Below are 12,598 nucleotides of genomic sequence, written 5' to 3' on the forward strand. Positions count from 1 at the left end.
ATAGTTATATATAGTTTATTACGAAATATTGTCTTTGCATTTTAAATCCATTTTATATATTACGAATTTTTTACTTTAACACAGTTATATATATTCTCCGAAATATTCTCCTTTCTTCATATTTTTTTCTTTCGTGTCTTTTTCAGAATTAAAAAGAGCACGAGCGCTAATGGAAAATTTGTAAATATTTAATATTTAGAGCTTTAACATTATATTATAATCACTGCAAAATTTACCGATAAAAAAAACATATACTTACAATAAAAATTAAGATATTTTTAAGATAAGAAAATTTTTTAAAATTTCTGTGAGATGGATCGAGGGGTGGAAAATATTTCGTGCGGATATTCAGCGAATAATTTACTTTTATTCTCTTAGTAAATGAATATACAAAGTTTACATTTAGTTTACTGGTTTATACGATGCATTGAATAATATTGATACGTTGTGACGATAATAAATGTCGCTGTTAATAATCGCGCGTGTCATTCTTCCCTCTGCCCTTACTGCGTTCATACATATTCGAGCACGATGGTCAGAACGTGTCGGAGATCATCGGTTATTAAAATATCTAAACCAAAGTGTATACAAAGAATAACGTAGACTCGTTCGCGAAACATATTACGGATTTCTGTGTGCTTTCAGTCACCGCTCTCTCCTTTTTCCCGATATATCGAGGCTGTATATCCGAAAACACACGCGCGCAACTGAACGAAATACACGAAGCGAACATTTTGCAGGGGGAAAAAAGAATATTTTCCGGATTAAAAAGATCTGTAGGCCAGCATGATAAAGATTTCTCGGAAATCGAAAAATTGCACGAAAAGTCTAATTATGCTTTGAACTAACCGGGAAATGGTAGCGATCGGAAAAAGGAAATCTGAGGAAATCTCGCGAGCGTATATAAGACATGACGAGGTTGTACGTCGATTTTTCGTTTAAAAAAAAAATAGCTTTGGCATCGTGCTCCGTGAGTATATTTTGGGGCGCGCAAAGCGGTAGCGTTTACAATCGTTTAGTTCCAATAAATATCGAGGCTAATCTAATCAGTCTTTATACAATTATTCGCACACATTCGCTGTATATGTGTCCGTCTCCGCTCGCGCTCTCACACACATTCATTCCACACTCTCGCGATTCTCTTCACTCTCGACACGACTCTTAATTATTTACAGGTATTTCGGAGGAGTCGTCGATAATGATACATCAATTAAGCGCTTTCTCTTTCTCTCTCTCTTTCTCTCTCGCGATTATACACACGTTCCTGGGACGCGACTCTTTTTTTTTTTGGAGGGCTCTGACCGGCTCTTTTATCAACGCTCTTGCTGTGGAACCAAGGATTTTGCACGATTAATGATTAAAATAATAAGAAAAAATATATTTTGTCAACCAATTTTTTTTCTTTTAGTATTACTTAGCTTCGTGTTCCTTAACCCTGTGTAGACGAGTTTATAAATCTTATATAAAAACGTTAAAATTATGTAGAGATTCTATGTATTTTTCATGGAAAATTTCTTATTCCGATTTGACGTTGTTAAATATTTATTTTAAATGAATAAGTCTATCTATAAATAAGGATTAAAATATTTGTTTATAATATCGAAATAATTATCTTTTGTTTGTAAGAGGATTTTTAGATGGATTATCGTGATGTTTCCTTTATTATAGTGTTGTAATGATATGCATAATGTAAAATACGACGATGTAAAAGAATTTGCTGATAATTAAATATAGATAATATTAAGATTACACTCTCGTCAACGGGGGTTAAGATACAAGCGAGTCAAGGCTACTTATCATGACAATAGCAATAATTCCTTGCTTCCGAAAACGCCCCCGGTGCGGAGCCTTCCTCGACTGCCTACGGTCACATACCTACGTCTAGGTTCTAGCCGGATCTAAAACGAATTAGAGTACGATCGCTGACACTAGACGGTAAAAAAATATTTCTGCGAGAGGCAGCTTTTGTATCTCTCATCGCCGCGCTCGATTTCTCGCGTACGTCGACGTCGACTACATGATTTTAATGCAAGTATAACGAAGCGAAATCGTCGAAAGCGGGGCGAGCATCCCTAGAAATCATGTTGACATAGATGCTTTATATGTATATATATGTAAATTTATATGAGAACAAATTTTATATACGAATAAAACAGCGAAACATGAATTTCTGTTCCTTTAGAATAAATGGAAAAAAATATAGAAATAATAGAAGAGTAACTCAATTTTTTTATCGAATCTGTGAAATGAGAAAATATTTTTTTCTATTTAATGTTAAATAAATAGCAAAAAAAAATAGATCAAATTTTGTATTTTAAATTACAATTTTTTGAAAATAAAGCTGGATATATGTCCTAATATAAATCAAGAGATGCATGCCCTATTGTCGATGATAACTATTTCTATGATAGTCGTTGCGATTACGCCGCAGCAAATTCGGTCGCATTTATGGTGCAGTTATCAAAAGATAGATTTCTTTCTTTGTGCTACTACTGCCGTGTGCATTTTTCAAAAATTGTATCAGCGGCGGTTGCAACGGCGCAATCAAGGATATATCGATTGTGCATACATGTGCTTGCGTTATCAGGAATCTTCGTTGAATGTCTGACAAATAAATAAATGTTAAGGGTCTAAGTCAAACGATTTTTTTCCTGTGTTCTTATGATTCTCTAAAAGGCGTCGAGAATGATTGAATTTTAGTAATTTTATTTTATATAAATACAACAGACAATTAAAAAAAACTTTCGAAATAAGTTTAAAAAACCTGATATAAAGTAAATAATTAAATAATGAAAAATCAGAAATTAAATAAAAAATTTGACCTATAATAAATATATAATGAAATCTTTGTTTAAATTCTTTTTTATTATACAAAAAATAGAGAATAAATATACAAGTTTAAAAAAAGCTAGTGAAAAAATATCGAATAAGTTATATACGTCGATTAAAAAAATAAGTGTTGCAACGAAGATTTCTTGATAACGAAAACGGATTTGTGGAGGAAAGTGTCATGTACTTGCATTGAGAAAAATATGTGATTCTAGCGTGAAGTACCTACTTTGAAACAGAATCAAGGGTAGAGAGCATTATTGGACTATATCGGGACTATGATCGAGAAAGACAGAATAAAAATCCTTCCAAATTTCTATCCAAAACTCTTTCTACCAAAATTCTATTCTTCTCGTCTATTATAGCGTATTGAAAATAGCCATTAAAAAATATTCGCGTACTGCGTTGGATATTATTAGAGCTCATTGATCATTAAGAAGTCTGGTCCAGCCCTTGATTGATGCTTCGTGTGCTATTGCTTGAGTATCCTCGTAAATGTTTTCGCGAAATGTATGGTCCTTGCGAGATGATATGTACGATCGGCAAATGACAAAGCGCTCTCATTTTTAAGTCGTATAAAAGTATCTGACTTGCCGCTCGTGATCAATTGGTCGATCTCTTGTGCTTCGATAAGTGCTTTTCACACATCTTACAAGACAATACGTATATTCCTGCTTTAGAAAAAATGGAGACTCGAAATTTAACTGCACTACAATCCGATATTTCGTGATCAGTTGTGAATTCACGTGAATATCTAGATACTAATATACTGCAATAGAATGAAATATCTCCTTGATACAAGTGATTAAGGTCAATTATTACAACCTGTTCGATTTGCACTCAGATTACTCATCACATTTTCTCTCGCATAATATCTTAAGTAAATGGAAAGCGCAAAATTTTCCAGAATAGGTCTACGATCTTGTAAGCTATTAATATATCTGCTCGCATAACAACTTGTAACAGAAATATTCTATGAACAAGGCTGGGAACGCTGCTATTTCTAGTACAACTGGAAGATATTGAAAAATACAGACATTTGGTTTTATGTTGCATTGTCTCATCTCGAAGTATGAGTTCTGAATAATGTCTTAGAAACGCTCATACTTTCTTTTTATTGTTGCAGTCATTTTTATGGAATGCGTAATTTTTTTTCGCTAACAGTCACATGTTACACTGGCATACATTCGCATAATACTATTTGTTTATCAATTGCGTTCATGCTTTCATCATCGATGATTACAAAAAGTGTTTTTACATTTATCAAATAAATGTACCGTTTCATTTACTTCGAGAAATAAGACGTACATATGTTTTGTATAAAATTAATAATATACGATAACATATCTGATGTGCAATAATAATATCGATTTTACAAATTGACATAAATTTTACGTATTATTCGAATAAATTTGTAACCAGTGGACTCGATTAATAATATTCCTCATTGTTACAAATTATATATCGCACGGATTATTTATTTCGATTTTAATTGAAGCAATGTAACTCCATTTGTCTGAATTCAACTTACGTTAGAGTTCCATATATCCTTTTTAAGCTCATCGCAATCTAACGGAAAGTTGACTGGTTTACATATAATCGAATTCGTTTCTGTTCTGGAGAAATCGAATTCGGTTATATTGTTACAAATGATTACAAATCAAAGATGAATTATCATTCTCATGGGATGCAATGTTTTTAATACTAGCATATATTGGCGGACTACGAAACTGATTTGTAGTATTGACTTTGAATGACGATCTTTCCGGGAGAATTGTCGAGAAGCGGAGGAATATGAAACGAACGTTGCGTCATATAATATATGCGGCGATATTTATTACATTAGATTGCGAGGAAAGACTCGAGGATATGATGCGTCTTTGCGAGACCAGTCTCTGCCATCACGCGTCTCATAAAGTGATATATAGTCGCGAAAGAACGCAACTTAGCGAACCTATACTTCATATTTTATTTATTTATTTTATTTATTTTTTACGCATGTACCTATATAGCATACGCACAAGTAAATGCTAGGTACAAGTAAACGAGTACGAGTGATTACTTATATTCACGAAAGGACGAAATAACATGGCAGTCGATGAAATAAGTAAATATACATATAATGGAGATCTGTAGATCTTTACGATTAAGTGGCAGTAATCGTTTTATTCGCCATATATTGCGCCTGTCATTCTCTTCTTAAAGTGCGTTAACGATTCTTTCGTATATATTCGCAGGCGTTAAATAAATACTCGTTGTATTGACTTAAATAATATCAACAGATAGAGAGAAATCTCAGTAGAAAAAAAGATAAAATAAGATATACGCGAAATTTCTCTCGCAAGCGCGTGCATTTTGTGCAAGTTTTCTAACAAAAAATAGAATTATAACACTCACATATAAATAAATAGCGCACAGTATTTTCGCGATAAATCATCTTCAGTTTTTACTCATATATATTACATATACAGAATAGTTCCTTTCCTCTGATTTATGCTAATTGTGTGCTTATTAATTTCGATGGCACTGTTGATATCGCAAATCGTACGACACGATTATTATAGAAGGCGGAAAGTTATCAAGCCTTAAAGATTTAACGGTATATTTGTATAATGTATCGCAAATCTTATCAAGGCCGAGAGAATCGTACGATTGCAATCTGCACTGCATTTTATAGTAACTCATATAAAATCGCTTAACACGTACTATCTCGTGCACAATTTCTAATACTAAAACGTACAATTCGTAGAAAATTCGACAAATAAACATTCATCCTGATACAGTAAATCTATGAAAAAAAAAGAAACAAGAAAGACTAAAAGCGAACAAAAAAAGATAAGTATTGCGCATAGTTTGAATATGCATTCAACGTGAGAATGCTATTTCTTCTTCTAATCTTATCGTATATAACTGACTCGTTAGAGTCACAGTATAAATAAACAATTAGCAATGTGTGTATACAAATTACGGTTTAACAAAATTTACAATTATATCTCGGTAGAAAAAAGATCTTAATTATTAATATAAAAGCGTACGCTTACAAAGGAGCGACCCGAGTTGTTTCCACATTTTCTCTTACTCGACTAAATTCTTAATTCACTCTATACACGAATTTTATTTAGGACAACACGATAACTTTTTCCATATCTAAAATGGGATAACTATTATTATTCTCACTCTCGCCTGCCGTTTCGTTTTTTCGGAATTAAAAGTGGCGGCAAAGCGCTGATTTTCTCGATCGAACACACTTCTGCCCCGTGAGATAATATAATGGAAAAGATTGATTTTAACTATATAAGCATACATTCGACCCTTATCAAAAGACATTTGCGCAAACTCGAGTAGAGATCTAATATTACTGATATATTTATCACGTTAATTTTTCCTTTAAATTGCATATGGGTGTATTGCATAATAATTTGCACAATTATTTGTTGTTGCATGATTTAAGAGTATTTTGCATTAACCAAAATGAAATTTTTTGATCCAGTATCTATTATTTTATTATTTATTATATTAATATTCTCGCTTTTTTCAGATATTTCCTTTTATTGCTGCGTGATTAAAATAGAGATCACAACGTATAGGATATGTATGTAACGAAATTGGTGCCTTTAAATTACAGTTATTTTCTTTATATAAGCTACCGGTGCGATATTTATACTTTCTCTTTGTCTCTTTTACGCACATTGTTTACTCAAATAAATGGAATTTTTATGTCTGCACATGATTGATGCATAACAAATTCTACATTAATATCCATAGACATACTTATATATATAAATAATCAGATGAGATTTTATCGTGTTAGATCTGATTGTAAAAAAATAGAGGTAACACGTATCGAGGAATGCCATGTTTATTCGCTAACAAACGGCAGAAGTTTCGTGATATGTCGTTTTAATCTTAATTTGATTCCCCCTTCCTTTAAATTTCGGCATATGTGAGCAAGAGATATAAAGCACATAAAAAGCTTCTTCTAACGAGATACATATCTGGTAATGCGATACATTAAGTACGTACAATTTTGCATGAGTCCTAAAGATTTCAAAGCGAAATATTCACAACAGCTCGTCTCGAGTTCGCGCAAAAAACTTTTTTCTGCCTGCCAGTTACGTTCCTATCACTTCTCCTTTATCTCTCTATAGAAATATGCCCTTGGAGGACATCGTGACATTGATACGTCATGCCTGGAAACTACAATAATCCCCTTTTGATATCGATCAGCGGGGCAAAATGTCATTTACGAAAATACCAAATATCACCCTGACATACTCAGATAGCGATTCGAGTTCTCAGCGACGTGATCTCTAACACCTACACCAGGGAGTCCTCGCGCATTTTAATGCGGCAAACACGTGTCGGAGTCCCCGCTGCTGGCCATGGAGAAGTTGGCCGAGTCCCGGTCGCTCTGTCGGATCTGCGCGGTGACCGTGAGCTTGTTGTTGCTCTGCGGCATCTGCGGGAAGGTATGATGACCTGGCAGAGCCCAGGGTTGGCTGTGCAACTGCACCGGCGGGAATCTCTTGACGAACGGATTTCCGGCAGCGTTATGGAGCAGCTTGACGCCGTTGTGATGCGACGGCAGCGTCGTATGCGCCGGCATGGTGGTGTGAACGGTCTGCGGTGGCACGAAAGTATGCCTCGGCACGGAACCGCAGCTGCCGGTGGATCCACCAGTCATGTTCGCCGCGGCCACGCTGTGAGACGCGTGCGGCAACGGCATCGTCGAGCAGTGCGGATAGGTGACCATAGGCTGCGTGGGATAGTGCGGCAGAGTTGCGGACGAGGCCTGTATGCGGATGTCGTTGTTTTCAGTGAACGAGGTCATCCGCATGTTGGTGGACCGGCCGAATGGTTCCTCGTTCGCGTTCAGCGGATCAGTCAGCTTCGCTCTCGAGAGCTTGCGACGAATCACGACCGTCGCCTCGTTCGGATTCTCGAGGATGACCGCAGGGCAGCCGATCTCGTTGCTGGCGGCCTGGTTGCTGAATGGCGGCACGTGGTTCACGTACTGCGGCGAGGAGAAGGCCTGGCTGGTGCCAGGGCGGCTGCTGGGCGGCGAGAAAGGCGTGCTCGCCGTGGGTGGCTGGGTGCCACGCTGAAGGGAACAACTGCGCCACTGTTCGCGCGGTTCCTCGCGCGGCTCCCCGGTCAGGTCGTCCACGCTGGTCGCCCGACGTTGGGAGCTGCTGTGGCTGGCATTGCTCGCGTTGCTCGCGTTACTGTGCACGCCGCTCGACGTCTCACTGTTGCTGCTAGTGTTGCTGTGTCCGGTCACCGAGCCGGCTCCGCCGCCGCTACCACCATTCACGACGTCCAAGGGCGGAGAGTTGGACGAGTCCGAGCGTGGTGTCAGTTCGTCATGCGGCATCCCCGAATCTGCGCGGCGCAGACATCGCGGCGTCAGTCCACCGTTCATCTGGAAAATATCATCGGAGGCTGATTGACGATGACGATCGCGGTTCTGCTAAGGTCTACCAAGCTACGGCAACATATAGCACAAGAATACGTGGGCAGACGATGCAAAAATACATTGAGGTAATTATTACATTGCAATCTACTTTTCTTTCATAACTTTCATGTTCTCTTTCTATTAATATTTCATGAGTTTGGCTACATAAGGATGTAGGGATAATATGGAATTGCATGCAGAGTCTTGAACATTGCAAACGATGCATGTGAGATTGTCGATGCACAATTCTACGAGGATTATTCTAATTTATTAAGAAAAATGGAATTATATAATACATAGACGATGTTATCATTAAATAAATACGTAATGAACATTCAATTTTATATATATATGTAATTATTAATTAATTAAGGATATTTAAATTAATTTGCCGAATATCTCCAGTGCAATGACAACCTCGTGTCTTCGTCTACGTGGACTAGACAATGCGCGGTTAAGGTTGTTAGTACCTGGACGTTTGTAGTTAGTGGCGCCGTGACAATATCGGTGGTTGGTGCGGAGGTCGGAGTCGGAGGTGGTAGCGGAAGTGGTTCTTCCGGGGGATCGGGTAAAGGATCGGGAGTCAAAAGAGGCGAGGGATCACCTTCCGATGGTTGTAGATCGCGATTCGCACTCGCATAGTAAGTCACTTGATCGTCGTTCACGCACTCGAGCAACTGTCAAAAGGCGATACTGTTAGTATTCGCACGATGATGTTTTAGTTTCATGCGTAACGATTAAAAATATCAATGAACAAAAATTGGGAGAAGTATATTCATGTATGTGTATAAAATTAAAGTTGCGATACACTGCCAACTATTATTGCCTAATTGCCAAGCTGTGAAAGCTTCGTGTAATTATATATGTAAATATTAATATATGTATATATATGTTTGTCATACATATGGTTATGTATAATCGCACATATTAATTAAAAATGACTAATAATTATACATAATTAATTGAAGATATAAAAAACGAGAACTCTATACAAAAAGATCCGTTTACAGAATATTTATTATCCTTTTTAATGTCTATTAATAATACACTATTTATAATATATATTATAATAATAAACTATTTTATGGAGCTATTAAATACGTACTATTTTTTAAATAATAATATTATAACATATAATTATATTAAAGAAAAATCTATTAATTAGTATTTTTTTATATCATAAGTTATTCATTCAAATAAATTCTAGAAATCACGTCTATTATATAGGATTTGTTAGTGGACGGTTGTAAATACACACGCAGTTAATTGATGTTACGTTAAAATATAGAAAAAAAAAATTATGTGTATCTTACATTCCTGAATTTAGGTATACCATCCCTACGATTTATCGGCCACCTTTGCCACTGTCAAATGCAAAGAAAATCTTTAAATTAAAAGCAGCAAAAAGTGCGATAAAAGCGTATTCGGTGCAGTAAAAAATGATAAGTAACAAATATGATAAGCAACGATTTATCTTTTTTTAGTCACAAAATTATTAAAATTGCTTCATTAAAATTCGTAATTTTTAATAGTAGATTTTTATGTAAAAAGAAAAAAATCTAATGCTTTACATATAAGATAGTAATAACAAGATAATAGTAAAATAATATTTTTTCTTTCATAAATCAATTTACATCATCGGATTAGGGTTTACCTTGTTTTCTTCAGAGGTGGTATCATCGGCAGGGTCCATCGAATTTATTAACGGTAATTCGCGTAACGTGGCGTAATCTCCGTCATCGTCAGGCCCGCCGTCAGCGACGCCTCGTCTGGTTTTTCCCTTATTACTAAAAATCAGAAATGGCAATTGAAAGATGTCTTGCGATCTTGTGCGATTATACAACGATTGCCGAAGAAGTTCAAAGAAAGATGGAAAAACGGGTAAAACGAGGTGATTTGGATATAGTAAATTAAGCGGAATAGATATGGATACGCACACAGATAAAGTATGAAAAAAAGCTCTACAATTTTTTTATATACTACTACACGCATGATAAATTTCAATTCTAAATAAAAAATCTTGATGACATTAATAGGAAATGAAAGAAACAAATAGAATATATGAAAGAGTACGTATAATAACGTGAATGAGGTCATTTAGGTAAATATTTTATCTGTAGCAGATAGAGGAGACAGAATATGCTTTAAAATTTAATGATTTCAATGCATCGTGTTTCATCGACATAAAACCCAAGCTTCCCAACACATACACACATACACATTGTTATGTTTAATATAGTCTTTCATCATTAAAATATATGAAAATATAGAAAAAGAATATAGCTACAAATTAATATAATAGGCGCGGTGAAGAATATATATAAAAGCGCTACTTGTATTACAAACGTAACGTAAGCAGAGTGGTGAAAGCGTAGGAACAGATACACAAAGACACCAAGAGAGAGGAGGGAGGAGGGTAGTTACCGCGAGCCTGACGTACTAGGCAGGTCGTTAAAGGTGACCTTATGCTTGAGTTTCTTGTTCAGCCAACCCTTGTCAGACGTCGGTGCACCGCCGGTGTCGCTCGGGGATTGCGCGGGCGAGGGGCGTAATTTCGGCCTAAGCCAGTAGATCTGCTCATCACCGTCAGCCGTCGATTCGCCGTCGACTCCATCGACGTTTCCGCCTGCAACGGACGCGGAAAAAGAATGAATCGCTCTCAAGTATTAGCGGCGCGTACTTTTCATCGATCAGAGTTTAAATCCCCACGGCTCATTCTATTTTATGCTCGATGGTTTGCATTTGCTGCTATTTTTCTTCACTTCGCAAGTAAAAGAAAGAAATATTTTTAGAAAGAAAATCTTTATGTAATATATATATATATATATATATACATATATATATCTTGCTAAAGATATTTCTTTCTTATATGTATATATATGTATTTGCTGCTGTTCTCTTACCTTGCGATCGAGCCTTCCTTTCCATAGCGGCTTTCTGTATGACGTTCATGATGGCCCTCTTGGGCGAGGTGTCGGCGATAGTGTAAGTCCTACCATTGCCAACGACGAGCAAAGGCGCGCTGGTGCCATCGTCGTCATCCTTGGTCGACAGCAGGTCGACGTCGGTCACGAGTTTGACCGACCTCGCGGATCTCACAGTGGCGCGTCCGATGGTCACGCGCAGCTTGAACGTCCAGCGTTGCTTGACGGTGAGAAATATCCAGAGTAACAACCAGAGGAAGAGATGGAGTATCGTGCCGATGATGCAGGCGAGGATGGCACCGTCCAAGCTACCGCGATATACCACGGTGTAGTCGTAGAGTAACGGGGCGCCGCAGATCGCGATCGCCAGGAACACGACCAGGGCGGCGCAGTGCGGCAAGTAGACCCAGCCGTTGCCATCTCGGCCGTCCCTCGACAGGATCACACGACGTTCGCGTTCTTGGTTCAGGAACGCCGTGAACCTGAGTACATTGTACAATCAATATCATTATATTCGTATTTACTTATCATTTACATTTATAAAATTGCTTGCACAAAAAGCGAGAGAAAGAATTAGCGAGCCATTTGTACTTTGAAAGTCCTTTAATTCTCCCTGAAAATCTCGGGCTAATTTTAATAAATTGAAAAATGTGAGAACCCTGATTTCCATTTTAATGATTATTATATAGCAACGTGTTGAGATATGGAGCTGTATTTCGTTATACTTTTCAAATTTTGAAGAAGAATTAAAGTTAGTTTTCTATTATATAAAAGACGAGATAAAAAGAGAAGAATCGATTGAGTTTTTTTATATAACTTATAATTATGTTTCTCTTCCATGTAGCGCAGACTTTGTTTCTTTATTTTTTAAAATTTTTTGAATTAAATTGAAACTTTTCCTCTTTCAAAGACAAAGCCAGTAAAGAGATATCCTGCGGTACCGAGATTGTTAATTGCTATCCTTTGTTGTATGATACGGCAAGCCGAGAAAGAAGGATCGGAAAGTATTAAGAGAAGAATCTATTGAGTTTTATACTGAATAACAATAGTATTGGAAGGCACGCTTGTCTCGTGCGTACGTATTTCAAGTGTTATTTCAAGTGTTGCAAATTAGCGTATTAGCAAGTCAAATAAATGCCGACTGGAACGCAAAAATTACGAGGTCGTTAAATTCCGCGATAAAAATGCATTGTTTTTGCGTTCAATGGTAAAATACTGAAGCATGAAACACATGGACTTTTTCAAGGAAAGTATAATCATACTGTAATAAAAATACGCCTCTACATTTAAAAATAAAATTTAAAAATGTTTCACGAAAAAAATGAAATTAACTGATAAGCGTCTGGTCCTGGTATGATAATCCTTCCATAATCTAAAGAGAGCATGAACT

General features: G+C 36.6%; 2 protein-coding genes across 7 annotated transcripts in view; one reads left to right on the top strand and one right to left on the bottom strand.

The window, feature by feature from the left end:
- LOC145943996 (COMM domain-containing protein 4) overlaps positions 1-449 on the top strand; it is an 81,720-nt gene extending 81,271 nt beyond the window's left edge. The window contains exon 9 of one of the 3 annotated variants that reach the window (XM_083052043.1): positions 147-436. In XM_083052043.1, the coding sequence (XP_082908169.1) occupies positions 147-184 (38 nt within the window). In that variant the 3' untranslated portion in view covers positions 185-436. Of the gene's footprint in view, positions 1-146 lie in introns of all 3 variants that reach the window. The other 2 variants (XM_083052129.1, XM_083051950.1) reach the window with 2 other exon arrangements.
- The window catches only part of Tinc (transmembrane protein tincar), a 122,972-nt gene continuing 110,721 nt past the window's right edge, over positions 348-12,598 (bottom strand). For 2 of the 4 annotated variants that reach the window (XM_083051093.1, XM_083051009.1), the window contains 5 exons: positions 11,188-11,690; positions 10,709-10,910; positions 9,939-10,071; positions 8,755-8,961; positions 348-8,251 (listed from right to left, as the gene is read on the bottom strand). In XM_083051093.1, the coding sequence (XP_082907219.1) occupies positions 7,172-8,251; positions 8,755-8,961; positions 9,939-10,071; positions 10,709-10,910; positions 11,188-11,690 (2,125 nt within the window). In that variant the 3' untranslated portion in view covers positions 348-7,171. Of the gene's footprint in view, positions 8,252-8,754; positions 8,962-9,597; positions 9,649-9,938; positions 10,072-10,708; positions 10,911-11,187; positions 11,691-12,598 lie in introns of all 4 variants that reach the window. The other 2 variants (XM_083051168.1, XM_083051254.1) reach the window with 2 other exon arrangements.

This window comes from Prenolepis imparis, unplaced genomic scaffold (genome assembly GCF_030444845.1).
Source record: "Prenolepis imparis isolate NDT839.2.m4 unplaced genomic scaffold, iyPreImpa1.0 SCAF_1, whole genome shotgun sequence".
NCBI lineage: Eukaryota > Metazoa > Arthropoda > Insecta > Hymenoptera > Formicidae > Prenolepis > Prenolepis imparis.